General features: G+C 39.9%; 1 protein-coding gene across 1 annotated transcript; it reads right to left on the minus strand.

The window, feature by feature from the left end:
- Positions 1-719: 719 nt before the first annotated feature.
- LOC113051695 (neuropilin and tolloid-like protein 2) lies at positions 720-18,813 on the minus strand. The gene is made up of 9 exons (XM_026215655.1): positions 18,322-18,813; positions 11,860-11,916; positions 11,232-11,372; positions 9,734-9,982; positions 8,511-8,558; positions 8,102-8,229; positions 7,226-7,454; positions 2,991-3,104; positions 720-2,740 (listed from the first exon to the last, which is right to left on the minus strand). Exons 1-9 carry the CDS (start codon positions 18,329-18,331, stop codon positions 2,040-2,042), a joined length of 1,677 nt encoding a protein of 558 aa, XP_026071440.1. The 5' UTR covers positions 18,332-18,813; the 3' UTR covers positions 720-2,039.

An 18,813-nucleotide genomic window follows, 5' to 3' on the forward strand; every position in this document is an offset into this window, starting at 1 on the left:
TCTCCTTGTAATACCTGTGTCATACCCATGTCATTATAGTTGTGTCCCGATATGTCGCAAAAACACACACATACACACGCACGCACACACACACCTTAATGTTGTTCCAAAACAAGATGAAAAAGGTTCTTGTGTGCTATATTTTCTAAGCCATATTTTTGCCATATTTTCTGTGTTAACTGTTGTGAACTGATCATTACGTAGAAGACCAACAAATTAGGCTACTTCTTAGGAATAACAAGCTATAACCCATTCACGAAACATTCACAATGTGCATAACCTCATAATAAGAAAACAAATGAGGCATTTTCATTTTCAAAATGCATGATGACTTTAACCTCGGTGACATCGGCTAGGGCGGCCGGGCCTCCGGGTCTCGTGGAGGCTGTGACCTGCGCTGCGTCTGTCCTTTTCAAGACGTATGAGGCCTTGAGTGCTTCCACAGTCTAATTCAACATGACAGATCAGTGAGATGGACACTGGGAGAGGACTAAAGGAAAATAAGTGAACAGAAAATGAAACAGCAGTGAAGATGAAAGCGAGGCACGTTCTTAGTATGTAGATGTGTCCAGTAATGACAATAATAAAATATCATTACTGGTGAGCTCAGGCCGACTGAAGGAAAGTAATGTAGGCTCGAATGGAAATAATGGGAAACATGCCTACTAGAGTTACTGTGGTTCACAAGATGCAAAGATGTTGTTGCACATCAAATATTACTCCAGGTGGTGTCATTTTATTAAAATGTAATTATACATCTCTCACATCAACATCTTCACAATTATTCATGTTAAGACTGAAATGGAAGCGCAGTTATAATTTGATATACAACATATATTGGTCAGAAAATATATTCCTGGTTCTTTTTACTTCTTTAACAACAACAAAGAATCATTTCTATACAAAAGGTGTAAGCTTCATTTTACAATTTTCCACACTTTATCTGAAGCTTGTAATGGATTGGCTGAACCTCCAAAACGGTGTGTTTATAGGATACAGAACGTATAGCTCATGTGCTGTGGTCTTTAATGGCCACTGAGACACAACTATAAGTTGCACACGGGGAATTTGCTTAAAACAATGGCAAAATACATAAATCCGGTCTGTGTTTGTGTACGCTGTGGCACCGTGTCCAAACCAAACACTAATTCCTGTCTTCATGTAAATTAGTTTTTTGTTGCCCTAAGCAGCGATGACCACAGCTGCATATTAAACTTTAATTATTATATAGAAACCTTTCTTATTCTGTCTGGTTTGGTCATGGTGTAAAAGACCTGTTAACACCAAGAACGATAACTTAATAACTAGATCAGCTTCCACATGTCCATAACATTCATAAGATGTCACAGAGCCACTTTAAATGCTCAAGCTCTTCAACGTCTGGTGGATTCTGATCGTCCATGTTTTGATCATTCACCAACTGGAAAAAAATGATGAAAAAGTGATGCCAACTGATATTATTATGATTATGCCCACCTGTGTTATTGAAAAATAACAGTATGTTTCACAAGAAAATAACTTTATTAGTCTCTTCAAAGTATCACATTTAATTCAATGTGTTACTTGCCATTTTCTATAGTAATTAATGAAATTTACTAGCAATTTCCGAACGAAGACATTTCCATAATATTTCGTTCTGGTGTGGACTTCACTATAATTCTCATAGAATAAGATCTATTATTAACACTTTATAGTTATCATCCTTGGTGTGAACAGCTTTGAAGGATATAGCAGGGGATGGTTTTGACTTCAGTTCATAATGTGTCACCTTTATTTGAGCAAAGTTTGAGTTATCCACAGTGCCAAATTATGCAAAATATGAGTTAATGCCAAGCAACAACAAAAAACTACATACAATCTTTCCTTTCAAATGTACATAGATGAAAATATCCCGCCACACGTCGTCTTCGTTGCCTGTCTTGTGCACGGTCCGTTCACTCTTGTCTACATGACATTGGAGTCCATGCATTAAAAACAGCAATGCAGGACAAAGTCAGCTGTGGTCTGCGCTCTCGTTCCCCTCGTCCTTCGCTGCCATCTCAGAAGTCCATGGATATGGAGTGTTGTCCCGGGTCCACCACGGTGGTGTTGTTGCTGCTGCGAGCACTGCCATGGTTTCGGATGGTAATGCTCCCGCAGCCGCTTCCGATGCTGCCCGCGGCCCCTCCTACGCTCCCACCCCTCACGTAGATTTCACAGGGGATCTCCTCCATCACCCGGTCCTCGATCACCTCCTCGGCGCAGTCGTGAGTCTGTTTGTAGCCGTAGCAGCTCTTCTTGAAGGTGCCAGTGTTGCTGCTGTTAAAGGTCTTCATGGGAGGCGGCTTGGAGAAATCGTTGTGGTAAGAGAGCTCCATCGAGCTGAGCGTGGTGCGGCTCTGCTTCATGCTGCCGCCCGAGGAGGCCTGGGTGCCGCAGTGGTGCTCGTGGATGCACCGGGACATGGTGGAGGAGCGCCGCAGCTTATGGTAGCCGTCCAGCTCATCCGACAGCTCGGCCAGGTCCGACGACAGCTCCTTGTCGCGGAGGGAAAACAACTCGTAGTTGGGGGGATCGAAGACCTCTTGGAAGCCGCCTTTGTTGAAGACCGCCGGCCGACGGGCCACTACCTTCTTACGGGGTTGCTTTATTTGCACCAGGATGGAGATGATGAGCAAGACCAGAACCACACCGGCAGAGATGCCGATTACTGTGCCGTGTGTTTTTGTGATTTGGTGAAAGATCCCCTTGGACTTTCTCTCTGAGATAAAAATAATTTTCAGTCAAACTTTAAACCATAAAGAGACATTAAAACCTACTTTTATTAAGTCAAGTCCAAATCTATGTATACAGCGTATTTAAAAGCAGCAGAAGTTGTTTTTCTATAAAAAGGACGTTTGTTGACTGAATGTGTGAACAGAGAACATGTCACATACAAATGAAAAATTACATGAAAATGTGCAGGTCGCAGGTGACTGAGGAAGCAGAAGCTTGTTTCTGCAGTAACTCACCCTTGCAGTGGTTCTCATCCCAGGGGTAAACACAGTTCTGAATGCCGTTGCACACCAGTGAGTTGTTGATGCACATGTTGCTGTGACAGAAAAAGGTGCTGCTGGAGCATGGAGCTGAAAAACACAACAGATAGAAAAGATGAAATCTGTTAAAAACAAGGCAACCCCGTTTTATATTCTCATAGCAGGCGTCAGCGGCTGTCTGCAGATGCGTGCGTCTCATGCCTGTGCCACAGGCTGTGTAGTGGGTGTTGATCACAACACCACAAATCAAATCTATCAGCCATCACAAAGCCCCTCTGGCCAAGTTGCCCTGAAGCTCTTGACTGAACGTATGCTTAGCATGCTAGTCAGAGCGAAGGGTAACAAAGAATGGAAAGAGAGGGAGATAAGCTCGTAACTGAAGGTGAATGCTGATCTCTGAGGATGAATCCTTCAGCCTGTGTCTGTAAACCTTACACTCATCTCCTCATCACATCTCACTCTTTTAGCTGCACATCCTCATCCCTCGGTTTCAATTTTACACCAAAAACCTACTGCTACATTAGCATCCTCCTTATGACTTCTATGCTACAGCCTGAGTGAGGCAGAAAAGCTAATCCAGTTTATGGGACTAAGTGATCCTGGCAGAGGGTTGAAGAGGTCGTAACTTTCATTTTCTGGCAACAGCTTCTTGCTCCCACTATATTGTGCTCATTTCCAAAACTGTTAGACATTTCTTGCTTTCCAACAATCACCACTGATGACTGCCAAAGTCACACCACATCCCCTGATACATTATCGCTCATCAGGAATGGGGTGATTCGCTTCTTGTTAGGGGAGAATCATTCAGAGCAGGATGTGCGCAGTCTTACAAGCTGAATGTACGTTACTGTTCAAATGTTTGTGGTTAGTAAGATTAATACTAAACCTGTCGTTTACTACTAAATTACAACTTATATTCTGCAAGGATGCAATAATCAATGATCAAAAGTGACAGTAAGGCATTGTTACAAAATATTCAAATAAATGCAGTTAGTTTTTCTTTTCTTTTTTCAATATATCAAAGAATCCTTACAAAAATGTATCACAGTTACCAAAAAAAAAAAAAAAAAAAAATTAAGAACTGATAATAAATGTTTCTTGAGCACAAAATCAGCATATTAGAATGATTTCTGAAGAATAATAGGACACTGAAGAGACTGGAGTAATGAAAAAGCTGAAAATTCAGCATTGTCATCATCACAAATGTTAAGTATAATTTTTATGTATTTTTGATCAAATAAAGGCAGCCTTGGTGAGCATAAGAGACTCCTTTCAAAAACATCACAAAATCATAGGGTCCCCAAGCTTTTGAATGGCAGGTTATCCGTGGAACTGGAAATGGTTCTCATATTAGCGAAAACTCAAATGTGAACATGCGTCTCAAACTAAACTATACACTAACTAAACGCATCATCCACGATAGTCACATAAAAAGGCTTATTACTGCTGTCTATTCTAGGGCTCAGTTTTCTGTAATGCTGAGAGCTTGTGTGTTATTTTGAAACACAGTGGAAAAGCAAGTGACATTGTTGCTCATTGCCAAGATGTTAGTGAAGGCATTAAATGAACCAACTACCCCAAACCCAACTTGGCTGTGTCAATCTATTCACAGCGCTGCAAGGCTTCAAGCAGTTCTATGAACACAGTGTGGAAAATCATTTGCATTTGCCACAGCCACTGCTTTTTTGCTCTGAGCACGATTAATATTCAGATGGAGTTGACATTGAATGCTGCAATTAATTCCTCTGATTATTCTGCCATTTATTAAAAGTATTACAGACTAGAGCAAAAATATCCATTTGCTCCATGGTAATTTTCCACAATTTGCATAAAACCTTTAAACAGCAACTGTCCTGAAAAGCAAAAGGGAAAGGAATTGTGATATATCTTTCATACCAAAACATCTAAACCACAAAAACAAAGCTTCATTAAGTGTTTTCTTTCTTTTCAGCAGGCAAAGATAACTTCCAATTTTCCGTCATGACTGACCAATTAGCGTGAGAAATGTGCGACACTGAAGCCGTGTTATTTTATTTCCCATGCAAAGGTTGGGGGAGTAATTGGCTTTTTGATATCACTGCTTTCTACAGAGATTACTTTAATTAACTTCACACTCCTTAAATGGTTAAGTTGTTAATAAATGCCAGGTTGTTCGAGGCAGTTTCCAATTCCATGAATCATAGCATATTTCATTATCTATTATTAAACATCCTTTTTCTGACATTTCAAGCAACGTTTGTGATAAACTTGCATGCTTGAAAATATCTGATTTCCATGTCTGCATTGTACATTTAAATGTTGACCGTTAACGATATTTAACCCCAGTCTATGTAACAGTCAAACAGGGAGGCACAACGGCATTTTCTCGCATCATATTAAGTTGTTATCTCAATGACTTGTAATTTGAATGAAATCTGGCACATTATAATGTGGGTTTCTGTCCTGCTCTCTTTGTTTTCGTGTTGTTTCCATACTGCGGTTAGCAGAACGCTTGCTATCCTGGAGAGGCAGACTCTGCCTAAAGCACTTTACAAAATGAAATATAAATGATGTTTCTACCAAGCCTGCTGGCTTTAGCTCCTTTTTTTTGTTTGCTAGCTGACATGGCACAGACTTCTCCAAAGGTCACATCCATCCATACTAACTTTCTAGCACCATAAAAGCCACTGATTTACCTACGAAATATGAATGCTTCTCACTGCTTCTTTATGCAGTGATACAAGCAATCACTATTAGTCTTTACTGTACGTCTTAAAGGGATCATATAAAAATATAAAAAAAACAATAAAACCCATAATGAACTAGGCATTTGTTGCATCAAGTGGGGATATAATTACTGATTATAATGACTTATACTGTGTTTTTACATGTTGCGTAGCATCACGCTGTGTAAACATAAATCCATGTCTGCATTTGTGATCAGAGAAACAACAAACAACAAGCTCTAAGAGCTACTCTACACTGCTCAAAACTTGAGTTTGAATCATTAGTGGCAAATCCTTTAAATATGTAAAGTGAGTCAGAACAGCTGGCATTGTAGTCTACTCTCCCAGAAAACATTCCTCCATAATATGTGCTGCACATATCTGAATATTTATCTGAATATTTGGGATGAACTGTTCTGGAACAGTGTTTTAAATATAACTTAACCACTGATTTCTAGTTGTGTCCTCTTTTGAAAGACCAAACAAAGTTGTTTCGCGTTCACATTGAAACGCACAGTGGGCCCTATAATACCCCTGGCGCAATGTGACGCAAGGCGCAGCGCAAGTGTGTTTGCTAGTTTCAGTCTGGTGCCGTTTGCATTTTCCCGTGCAGCGCCACATCGTTTAATTAGCAAATTATTTTTTTTGTAGGCTATAAATATATATATATATATATATATATATATGCCTACATGTCATAATGGATAGTCATCACATGTATCAGAATTAGGCTATCTATTTGCTCGCACAAAGACCAGTTCCGTTTCATCTCGGAGATGCGTTCTGTCTTTGCGCTTGCCAAATTCCGCCATGTAAATAGCAAATACGTCATGGCACGAGCACAACTGGCTCTTAAAGGGAATGTAAGATGAGACTCTGATTGGTTTATTGCACGTTACGCCCAAAAACACCCTTTACTCATTAAGAGAATAGGGACAACCCGTTTGGACAATGCGCCTGGGCGCGCCAACTGTTTTTCCGTCGTTTAAATAGCAAAAGTGGATTTGCACACACCCTGAGTCCACCTGCACCGTGTGCTTTACACTTTGTGTTTAGATCATTAAAATAGGGCCCAGTGTCTCCACAACATGGGGGCGGCGGCAACAATACTACAGCAAGAATAAAACTTACGTCTTCTTTCTTTGTGTGGACATTTGGGCGGTTCTATGCAAATCTTACCTAACCGTGATGTAGGGGTGTGTTTAAACAAGGCCTTTTAGGGGGGTGTGGAGGGTGTCTTAACTTTTATAAAGAATATCTCCTTGGATTTGATACTTTAGTCTTTGTAACTTTAGGGATCTTATCTATTCACAAACAGCTTGTAACACTCCAAAGAGAAAGGAAAGCTTGAAATCGCATCATATGACCCCTTTAATGATTTGTGTATTCATCTATATTCACTTTGTCTGTATCATTCTGTATCAGTTACCAACACTCTTCCATCCTGTCAACTGACTGTTAATTCCATCCTGTTGTGATTTTAAAATGAAGAACATATATACTCACGATCCACAAATGAGGTAAAAAGCATGCGGAAACGGCTGAGTCTGCTGCCCTCATCGGCCCACATGCGCACGACGCCAACACCAGTATCCAGCATCACGTCATTGGCCACCGTGCTGCAGAACTTCGCTTTCAGGTTCTCAATGGCGCTGCTGCCATCATACACGGCAACAAAGTTCTTCTTGCACTCATTTGAGTGCTCCATCTGGTACTCGAGGAAGCGAAGGTATATCTGCAAGGATGAACCAACCTTTAACAAATGCATCAGCTAGATTCTGCAAAATGCTGACTAAAACAAGACAAGAATACAGCAAATTGCAAAAAAGGAATTTTGAGAGAAAAGGAAAATACTGCTGTAGTTTGGTCAGACACAAACTGAACTGTCCTAAACTACGGGAACTGCTTACTGAGAAGAACAACAACAACAAAAAAGCTTTTGGCTGTTTTCTTTTAAGACTTAGGCACAAAAGATCACAAAACGATCACAAAAACTCTAATGACTTATCTTCGTGCTTTGTAATCATTCAGTCTTCTGAAAAGTTCTTTAAGGATGTTTTTTTTTAGCCTGCTAAGTGTTCCGGTCTGCTCAGCGCAGGTGAGTGTGTGATCCCCGGGCCATTTTCTTCCCTCAGCCTTATTACTTGCTGATTCGGCTCTACCACCATTTCTGCATCATTGGCCTAATACTTGCTGCTGCTGCATTGCTAATTTGAGCTCTTGAAAAGTTTTCTCAGCAGAAAAAGGGTCAGTGGGGCCTGATGGCCTCCTGTGGTCTCATCAGGCCCTGATTTTAGGTGCTCATATATCTGCCTGTGGCAGAAGAGCAGGGTCATCTCATTTGATGAACTGTGCTAGTAAAGGAGAAGCAAAGAGGGTCACCTTGGACTGTGGAGGGGCACGGATGGTCCAGATGCAGTCCAATGCATCTCCATTTTTTATTTTATCCTCTTCTTCCACCTGACTGGAGCGGATGACTCCGTCTGTACCACTGATCTCAAACTGGCAATCTGCCGAAGGAAAAAGTTGGAAGTGGGAAAATACAGGGAAGAGAGTAATTAAGAAAAGAAAAAAAACATAACGTGCTTATAGCAAAAACATAAATAAAATTGTGTGGAGAAAACAGAAATGGAAAGTCGGACAAGAGACACAGTGAGATAGGCAGCATAAAACCAACAGAGAGAGGGAGGAGTGGAGGATGTCAGCAGCAGATAGCCTGCAGCCTGCCGCAGAGAATAGAAAGCACTTGAGATGGAATTGAAGCGGGGGGTGAAAATATTGAGGGGCTTACCTGGAATTGGATTTAGCAATCCACCGACGTGCAAATGAAAATCTGGGTCTGAAATGATAAGACAGATATCGCATTACCCAGATAGCACAAGCTGGAAATCCCATGCTCCAAACGTGCATTAGAATCCAGTTTAAGAGAGCTGTGGGTTCTGCAATTCAAAGATCTGCCGTTTGATATAATAAACAGCTTTTAATGTTTGTCTAATTTGAACTTAAGTGCACAGAACATCTGAAAGTCTTAAAGTTACTGCATCTGAACAGGATTTGGCCCAGAATTCGAATACTTAAAAATAAGGACAGCATAAGGGCAACAACTACACTGAAAAATATTAACTTAAGTATTGTGCTTCATTTGATAATTTCTAGTTAAATAGATGTTATTCAAGTAACAAAACTCCCCATCCTAAACATATTAAAAGTGTTGTATGTAAGTTTTTGAATCTACTAGCATAAAAATATCAAAATATGTTTGAAGATATTTAATAAACATGCTAAGTTACTTACTAACTAAAACAACAATGCTGTTTTGGATTGTGAACCCCCCCCACTTTCAGTTTACCCAATTGTATTATGTCACCCTGGGTTGCCATTTGGCGGGAAACAGCGTATTTTGTTTCATTCATCATTGAGTGCACTCGTTCGTGTTTGTGTCGAGTCATCAGTCTGGTGACCTGCGTGTGCATCAGGTCTGAGGAGGAGGGTCAGGTGAAAAAAGCCCTCTCCAATACTTTTTATTTGGACTGCATTACCTTCACTGTCAATCCTACATACAGCACCTTTAAATTACACCAACAAAAGTCCTTTCGAAGATTAATTCAGGTAGAAATAACTCCTTAGCGTAACAATGGCATGTTTCCACTTTTTTCAGTGCATAACAGAGGCCATAAATTATAAAATAGTTATCAGAAGTTGGCCACTGAGAATTATTACAAACTTGATTGCTGTGAAATCTAATTTATATGAAGAAGGTGGTCACATTTATATGTGTAGGTAATTAATTCTAACAGAATGGACCGATCCCCAACTATTTAAATCACTAGATTCAGTCACATTTACTGAATACAGACTTCTGTTTGTTCAAAACATAAATCAAGTCAGACAGACAGACAAACAATTCTGCAATGTGAAACAGGCAGGTCTACAACATCAAGCCATCTCTTTAAATTCAGAATGCATTTATCAAGCTCAAATATACCAAACTCCCTGCTTTCACGTCTAGGTTACCTGCTATAAAAGTGTATTTGACGCGGAAACCTAAGCCTTCAAGCTCCTCGTCAGTAGTGAATTTGATCCACATGAAGCGGCCCGTGGAGGTGACCACGCCTGGACTCTTTGGCCCACAGAAGCGATCGATAAGAGGGGAGAAACCAAAGGGACCATCCCTTATCTCAATATGGTCAAAGCGGCACTCGAAGGAAGGTTCGATATAGTACATTTTGTCAAAGGCCAGCTGAATTCTCTGCCGAGGGAGAGCTGCAGGAGAGAGAGAATCGAGAATGAAAGAGTAAACATTATATTTAGCTTACACCTGTAGAGTATGTGACACTTTAACCGGTTCTGGAAGAAGCCATTGTCTATTCAGGATGCCTTCTATAAATTAAGGGAACACAATAATGCTACATATAATATGCCACAAACACAAACTGAATATTTAGCAAAATGAACAATACAGGTTTCACATCTATTGTCCACATTATAAAGTCTACTACAAATGAAGATAAACTCTCTTGCATTACCTTGTTGAAAGAACTTGATATACTATCATGATGCAATGCACACTTCATTTGAATTCATTTTGATTTATTAATATGAATACAGAAATGTCTACAGTAATCTCCAATTTGTGTTGTACGATAAATGCACAAAACATGTAATACAGTGGAGCAGCCACTATCCACTAACTACATTTTGAATATAGGTCACCTGCTCAAGGCACAACAACCATAATCATATCAGTCTCTGAAACAAATAACCATTGTCACTGTTGATTTAGGTTTGCTCGGCTGTATGTGCTGCTGCTTACATTAAAACCACAGACTCTGCATATTTTACAGTTATGTATGAAGGAAAAAATAGCTGCTCTCTGTTATACATATAAAGGCATACCAATAAATATGCACAGGATTATTACTATACATTCAGCTAAATATGTTATTAGGGCAGATTAAGGTAACTTGGGACATTTGGAAACTTGACTAAGCTCTGACGATCTACATTTTTCTCCATCACATACAAGTGTTTGTTAAAACTGTCATACTTAAAGTTTTCCTGATCTGAGATGACAGTCACATTAAGCTGCATTGGTCGAAAGGACTATAAAAACTGAAATCCAGCCAATAGTAACCAAATGAATGCTTATATCTCATATGAAAAGATTATTTCAAAAGAGTGTAATTTTTCTTCGTCCACAGGGGGCGCTCTCGCATCGCTTCAAACACTGTTGAGCCAGAACTCAGTTGTCATCCGCACATCTATAGTGTTATACTTAGATGCACCAGTAGATATGATGTTGTTAAGACAATATAATTAGTGTTGTATATACCATACTAATAATGAGAAGAGTCCTTAAGTACCTAGAAGCAAAATACAACACTCCTATATAAGCAAACACTGTTAACTTGAGGCAGACATCAATCAAGCTGTCATTAGCAATTACAGTCTGACATCTAACAGCTGAAGAATAGCCGGAGAAGCTTCTTTCATTTGCTCTTAGGGAGGTTACCTTCTAGGATGTACACACACTCCTTGTTGGGTGGATAGGAGTTAGGATAGTTTGGAGATGTAAACAGGCCTCCATTGATATTTCGGGTCCACTGGCCGCACTGCTCAGCGTTAAACAGAGATTCACCCGCATTCTGCGTCTCTGAGAGAACAGAGAGATGAAGGGGGGATAGAAAAAAACGGGAATGAAACAGATGGGATATCACAATCGTTTAACCAAAATAAACTAAAGCGCAATGAAGCTCACTGAAACAGTGTGAAGAGTCAGAGAGTCAGTATTTTTGCAGATGGTAACAGTCATCATCAACAGCTGACCATACAATCTGATACTGATCTGAGTAAGAATTTGAACAATTGTATTTTTAGCTTACAAAGAAAGATTCAGACAAAATCTAATTTCAACCCTGTAGGTCCACTAGTCTGATCACAGGAAGCATTTATTTGGCATTATTAATGAGTTTAAACTCTACATTAACTGACCAGTTTACCACAAACTGATGAGACACTGAAAGCAAAAAGAGCTGCACAGGAACCCTCTGCAGGTGCCTACTGCAAAACTGTGTTCAGATAGGACCGTCACAGGTGACAGTTCAGATGTGAGTGTGATAATGCGTGTCAATGAGTCATACCTTTAATTTTCTGTGCCAGGGCAAATCCCTCTTCTATTACAATGAGGAGAACCCAGGCTGGAAACAAAAGTGAGCAAGAGCATGTCAAATGTTAGTAAACAAAAATAGGCATGTGACATCATATTTTAACAAACATCGTGTCCTCCATCTGACATGATTTTCAGGACAGTCCTGTAAACTAGACTGGGAAATACTGTATCAGTACTGCAAAACAACCATACAGAAACTGACTTGGTTCAAACTCCGCTATCACTCTCCATGCCCTGCACCTGGACAGGAATAAATCCTGCAGACTGATCAAATGTTGAAGATCCATGTCATGTCATAACACACATTGCACTTGGTGCTCATCTCTGAGACAAGGCCAGATGCTCAAAGATTCCCTGCCTAGAAATCTGTAATTAAATGACTAAATATGCACAGCCACGTTGTTGATTTAATTATGATTCAATATAAATTAATTTTCTTCTGGATTTTGAGGGAATTATTTAGACCGCAAACTAAAGCAAATGAGCGGTGACAAATGTATTTTAAGTTCTTATTCAATGAATTTATATTTACTTTCAGGCCAATCAGTTGCCATTCATTAAGTATGATGAGACACGGCTGAAGAATGCCACGTGTGTGTTCATTCTTGTACACTTTTAGAAGTCAGTGTGCAAATTAAATGAAAAAGCCACATTTCCAGGGTTCTCAGAAGCAAATGTTGTCATAGATTGGTAAACTGATGAACAGCAGAAGACGAAAAAAATCCATCATAGTGCTTCCATGACTTTTACATTCCCCTCCATATACAACCTATTAAAACAATAGTTTTATGAATGTAGATTGTTTATAGTGGTTATTTGATGCGATTTGGAGTGTGGAGTGTTACAATCTCTTGGTGCATAAAGAAGATATGTAAAGTTGCAAAGACTAAGGTCTCAAACCCAAAGAGATATTCTTTATTAAAGTTAAGACTTGCCCATGCCCCACTAAAATGGCTCGTTTAAATGTCCCCATATTTCTACGTCACTATGTAGAAAGATTTGCACAACACCTCCCAAATGTTCTCGTAAAGAAAGAAGGTGTAACTTTGATTCTCTCTGTTTCCGCTGCCGCCATGTTGAGACACTGTGTGTTCCATTGTGAAAGCGAAAACTACTTTGTTTGGCCTGCCAAAAGAGGACAATATCCGATATCGTGATAGTCGCTGAGGAAATACATTAACTTCATGCTGTGGATTGCCGGATCAGCTTTCACTGTGGATGAAGCAGAGTCCAGCCCGGGGTCATCACATGTGGTTGCCGCAAGCCCGCCGACCGCTCCTTGGTCGAATCTGCCAGCCGCGCCATTCTCAAGTCCACAGGCTGTTCCTCACTCAAGCCTACGGTGTGTGACTCAGTTTATGAAGGACGTTTTCCTGAACCTGCAGAGCAGCCTACAATGGGTCTGTGCTCAAAGGCTGTTCTATAAAGTGACAGTCTGGCGCTTCTGACTCACAGTCTGTAAGTACATGATTTATATTGAAAGAATTTGCCACTGATGATTCAAACATGAGTTTTAAGCAGTGTAGAGTAGCACTTGTTGTTTTGTTGTTCCTCCGATCACAAATACAGACATGGTTTTATGAATATGAACATCCCAGCATTGTTAGTTAATCATCAACTATTTTTAAAGGGGTGGTTGATTGCGATTTCACTCTTTTACCATTAGTTAGTGTGTAATGTTGCTGTTTGAGCATAAACAATATCTGCAAAGTTAAAGGGGGGGGGGGGGTGAAATGCTATTTCATGCATACTGAGTTTTTTACACTGTTAAAGAGTTGGATTCCCATGCTAAACATGGACAAAGTTTCAAAAATTAAGTTGTACGTTTGAAGGAGTATTTCTGTTCCAAAAATACTCCTTCCGGTTTGTCACAAGTTTCGGAAAGTTTTTTTCGAGTATGGCTCTGTGTGACGTTAGATGGAGCGGAATTTCCTTATATGGGTCCTAAGGCTCTTCTGCCGAAAGAGCGCGCGCTCCCGTATAGCACAGCACTGAGAGCACAACAGACTTTACTGATCAGAGCGAGAGCGTCGCGAAATGTCACAAAAGAAGTGTGTTTTTGGTTGCCAGGGCAAGACAACCCTGCACAGATTACCAAAAAAAAAAAACAGCATTAAGGGACCAGTGGATGGAGTTTATTTTTACAGAGCATCAACGGAGTTGTGCAAGTGTTTGTGTTTGTTCCCTGCATTTCGAAGATGCTTGTTTTACAAACAAGGCCCAGTTTGACGACGGATTTGCACATCGTTTATTTCTTAAGGATAATGCAGTCCCAACGAAAAAGGGTCACGATCGTGTGTTGGAACCGCAGGCGGTGAGTAAAACTGCTTCAAATATCTCTGTGTTGTTAACTTAGCTATCTGCGCGTAAGCACATCAAGTAAACAACATGCGATGTTGTCATCAAACTGCACTTTCCACATGTACAGCTTAAAAAAAGACGACAAAGTGGAACTTAGTCCTTTTCCAAAACCGCTAAGCAAATATATACAGTTTCATATATACAATTTCAATACAATATATACAATTTCAGCCTCTGGATCTGATTCTGGATCATAAATATACGCTGAATCTGACTGTTAGCCATGGTTTGTTTTGGTTGGTTTTGTCCTCACAGTGTCACAGCTTCCAGACGCGCTCAACACAAAAGCCTACTCGCGCTCGTGATTCTTTAGCTCCGCCCACACACCACGCCTCCAGCCGGTCGTGTTTTTCCGGGAAAAATCGGTACAGACTATCTTTCTCTTATGAATATAATAAAACTAAAGACTTTTTGGAGTTATGAAGGATGCAGTACTACTCTATAGGTACTCAAGATTAACAGGATATTGAGTGAAAACGAGCATCTCACCCCCTCTTTAAGAAGCTGAGAGTTCAATGCAAACAGAGATATTGTCTGGCAGTTTAATGTCTACAAAAGTATGGACTACAAAAAGTTACTTCCTGGGTTTGTGAGGTAACAAATCCAGATAAACCCCACCCTTGGGAAAAGGCAGAAAAGGGGGCCAGGCCATGCTGTGCAGCTTTAGAGAAGTGGAAGAGAAAACTAGAGATGAACATAAAAATCTTTTCATATATGAATCGTGATTCTGTCTACTAATGATTCTAATGTATTCACAAGTTTCAAAATCAATGTTCTAAAGCAGAAGTTCTTAATACTGTTCCACACGTCTCCCTGCTCTGCATCTCTAACTCATTCAGCTCAGCTCTAACAATGAACTTATCCAATTATACACTTATTTTCACAAAGCTAAGAGAAGCGTTAAACACAGATGCGCGTGCAGTTGCCATACTGCATTAAAGCTTTAATCAGGATAAAACCCTGTATTAAAAGCTAACATAAGCAGTAGCATTTACAAATAACAGCGTATCTAAAAGTATGAGCAAATCATAACACACAAATGATCAGAGCGTTTCTCAGAAAAGAGACAGAGCGCTGTGGAATAAAGGTAAATTATGTGAAAAAGAATGTGTTTTTTTTTCACGAAGCATTAACACGTTCGACTGCACACCATAAATACAATCAAGCCTAGAACAAAAAACAGTGAACCACCCCTTTAATAGAAGCAATGATAGTAGGCTTACTTATGTCAATGCACTGTGAAAATATATTTTTAACACTATTTGAGCAAAAGAAACAACATAATGAGACAGTTGTTGTAAGATTTCAGTGGTGATTTCAAATATGAAATTTAATCATAAACTTGGCGAACCGTTTGGAGAATTTGTGGTTTCCCCATTCAAAGAGACAGAAGCTGCAGTTGCATGCTCGAGAGGTGTTTCAAAGATGGCCGGCGAGTGAAATTACTTGTCTTAAAGGGACTTTGCTACACACAGACTGCACAGAATTGTGGCATCTTCTTATACTCACTGAATATTATGGTAATTGACGTCAAGTTGACCATTGCAAGATGGCGGACACATCTACATGCTTGGAGCGGTCAAATAAGAAATCTACCTATACATATCTATGTCTCAAGCAGCAATTTATTGGTATTGTTTCTTTTTTTGACTCTAAAAATAGTTCATTCCAAAAGTATTGTTTAGTGTAAAACATGTTGAAGATTAGCTGATAGGCTGTTGATTCATTAAATAATAAGCTGTTTCCTCTAAAAAACAGTTTATTCGGCGCAGTTAAGCCTCTCCTCCATTGACGTCGATTAAAAAAACTGCTTCTGGTCTCCTTTCCCACGTACTGCCAAATCATAAGTGTTAGCATTAGCCGTTATGCTTGTTTTTCTAAAGGTTTCAGGCTTGCCTTCTAGTGACTTTCCCAGCGTTTCCAAGGCGGTGAAGCCACAGGAAGAGATTAATTCAACAGACAATATTCATGTACCCTGAAGTCATTATCCTATAAGCCAAATTCCCTCTGTTATTGTAAAAATGGCAATAATGATATTAAAGAATAAAATTTGAAAGTATCTTCACATTCTGCATGGCCAGCATTTCGAAAGCGCCTGAGGTGACCCAAAAGACAATTCCACCTGACGGCTCGGGCTAAAACTGAACAGACTGCACTGCTAAAATGTCCTGCTACTTTCTAAACGCCGCAAATGATTGACATATCTGGATTAGCCTGACCTGGAATAACACAACCCCGCTGAAGATTCATTTGCTAACAATAAAAGTGAAAAGTCTAAGATGACAAATCTCCATCTTATAAAGCCACTCACGCTGAAGACCGAACCATTTCATGTCTTGAAGAGATGTCAGACAAACACACATGAAAGATGAACTGAAGAGCTCTCTGGGGATCCTTTATCTTATTTGATATGAGGGCAACCAAAAATCTTTTAAAATAGCCCACAACTTGTAAAGTTTTTTAGAGTAGCTTAATTCAATCAAAATTTGTCCCTTAAAATGAGGATGGCAACAGTGGCTCCAGATCTCATGCAGGATCTGATTTTCTGCATTAATTATCCTGCGTGCTCTCTGGTTTCAAATGAACACACATCTGGGTTGAGCCCCATGGGACGCAGCGTTAAAATGTTATGATATATATGAGAAATGTGTCCATAAACAAACCCAAACAAATCTCATTAGTAAGGGGAAAGAATTAAATATTTATATAAAACTTTATCCCTTTATTATTGCTTTAATTGACCCAAGAGATTCACTAGCTATTTTTGACTGAGTAAATGAACTGTATAGTCTGTAATGTCATTTGAATTAAATGCAGCACTTTACTAATTTAAAGTTAATTAAAGACAGGTGACAGTTTCCCAGTAGTATATCAATGAGAACTGTAAATGCCTCAGACTATTAACTCATACTGATGTTAAATCCTACATATCACTTTCATTTACAAAAACTGACTTTATTTCTTTAATTTGAATTTGTCCAAGGCCGCCACACTCAAATTAAGCTAAACAAGAATAAGAAACTAGACAATCAGACAATCGCTAACAATGTTTGGCTGTAATTCAAATGTGCAATAGAGCAGTTGAGGGGAAGTTAATTTAGGTTGCTGTGAAATTTGGCCATCATCATGCAAATTCATCCAAAACATTTAACTGGTGAGATTATGGCTTATTTAGGAGGTTGATCATCTTCGTGAAACTTAATTTCTAAAGCTAATGTCACATTTCACATGACAGTGTTCACATTGCCTTGTGATTGCACAAATGATAAGTAATAGTAATGAACAACATATAGGTAAATATATTTATTTTAGTAGTCTGCTACACTAATTAATTGTATTGCTACACTAACGATAGGCCAACTGAGTTGCTTGTTGCTATATTAATTAATTATCTTAAATGTATAACATTTACACTGTTATACAAAGCGTTAAATTTTTTTGGGGGAGGGGGGCATAATTACCAAATTTTTCTTATTTGCAGGGATCTGAGTTACTTATCTAATTGGGAAATACAGAAAATAGGGTAGAAAATGAGTATCTCAATACGTCTTTCGCTAAGGCTCGATGTCACGGTTCATCAGTGGAGAGGGTCATGAAGGCTGGGGAGCAGCAGCAGCTCGAGCTCCAGATGTGGCACGCGGGAGCTGTCACTTCAGCACTCTCGAGCCGCTTCTGCAAATGCCACGCGCTCACGCGGCGAAGTTGCACGAGACGCTGCAGAAATCTAATTCAGCTCGCCTTGTGTTGCAGTGACTATAAAGCGTTTAACGTCAAAATTACCAGTTTTAATTGCTTACAATGATTGCATATATTTCCCGTCATACAAATGACCAACGGCGTATGAAAATGAAGCAAATAACGAATGGAAATCGATTAGCCAGATTTCCGTTTATGAACGATATGAACAAAAGCACACCTGTAGGTGGCGACGCGATGGTTAGCCCTGAAAACTGCAACTTGTGATTTCTGCTCTATGAACGTTGAGCTGTATGTTTTGCAGAAACCTTCACGAAGGAACAAACCCACGCTGTGCTGCCAGACACAAAATAAATAAATGTTTGCTGAAACTCACCTCTGTGCATTTCCTCTCGTTGGGAATACCGCTGCTTCCACCTTGCTGAGCTGTGTAGGCGAGCTTTTATCTTTCCATTTTACCAGACCTACAAATCCCAACTTTTCTTCGATCTAGTTAATCCCATTCCTCAAGTTGGAAAGAACCAGTGTATTCCTTTCGAAGAAAACGCACCTCAAGTCCGCCTGACAGGTTGTAAATGACTGAGTTTATAATCCTGTTGAGAAATGCGCTCTGTAAATCCTCATGCAGTGTATCACGGTTCAGATGGGCGACGCGGAGAGTCCGTGGAGAGACGCGCGTCTGTGGGAGTCTCGGGCTGAACTGAGGTGATAGCGCTACACTAAACGAGGCTCGTTTGAGCTTCGGGCGCTGCTCGCTTGAATGAGCAGCCTGTGCGCACGCGCAGTTCACGAGAGTGAGACGCGGAGAGCGCGGTCAAGTTAAGGTGACGTGATACGCCACGGCCACAGCATCAAGACTCTTAATTAA

Source organism: Carassius auratus, chromosome 32 (genome assembly GCF_003368295.1).
Source record: "Carassius auratus strain Wakin chromosome 32, ASM336829v1, whole genome shotgun sequence".
NCBI lineage: Eukaryota > Metazoa > Chordata > Actinopteri > Cypriniformes > Cyprinidae > Carassius > Carassius auratus.

Bases quoted from the DNA above. Each gene is read 5' to 3' on its own strand.
- LOC113051695 (XM_026215655.1), bottom strand. The intron at 11,373-11,859 runs GTATGACTCATT...CTGTTCTCTCAG, and splicing joins CCTGGCACAGAAAATTAAAG to AGACGCAGAATGCGGGTGAA. The intron at 2,741-2,990 runs GTGAGTTACTGC...TTTTTATCTCAG, and splicing joins GGATGAGAACCACTGCAAGG to AGAGAAAGTCCAAGGGGATC.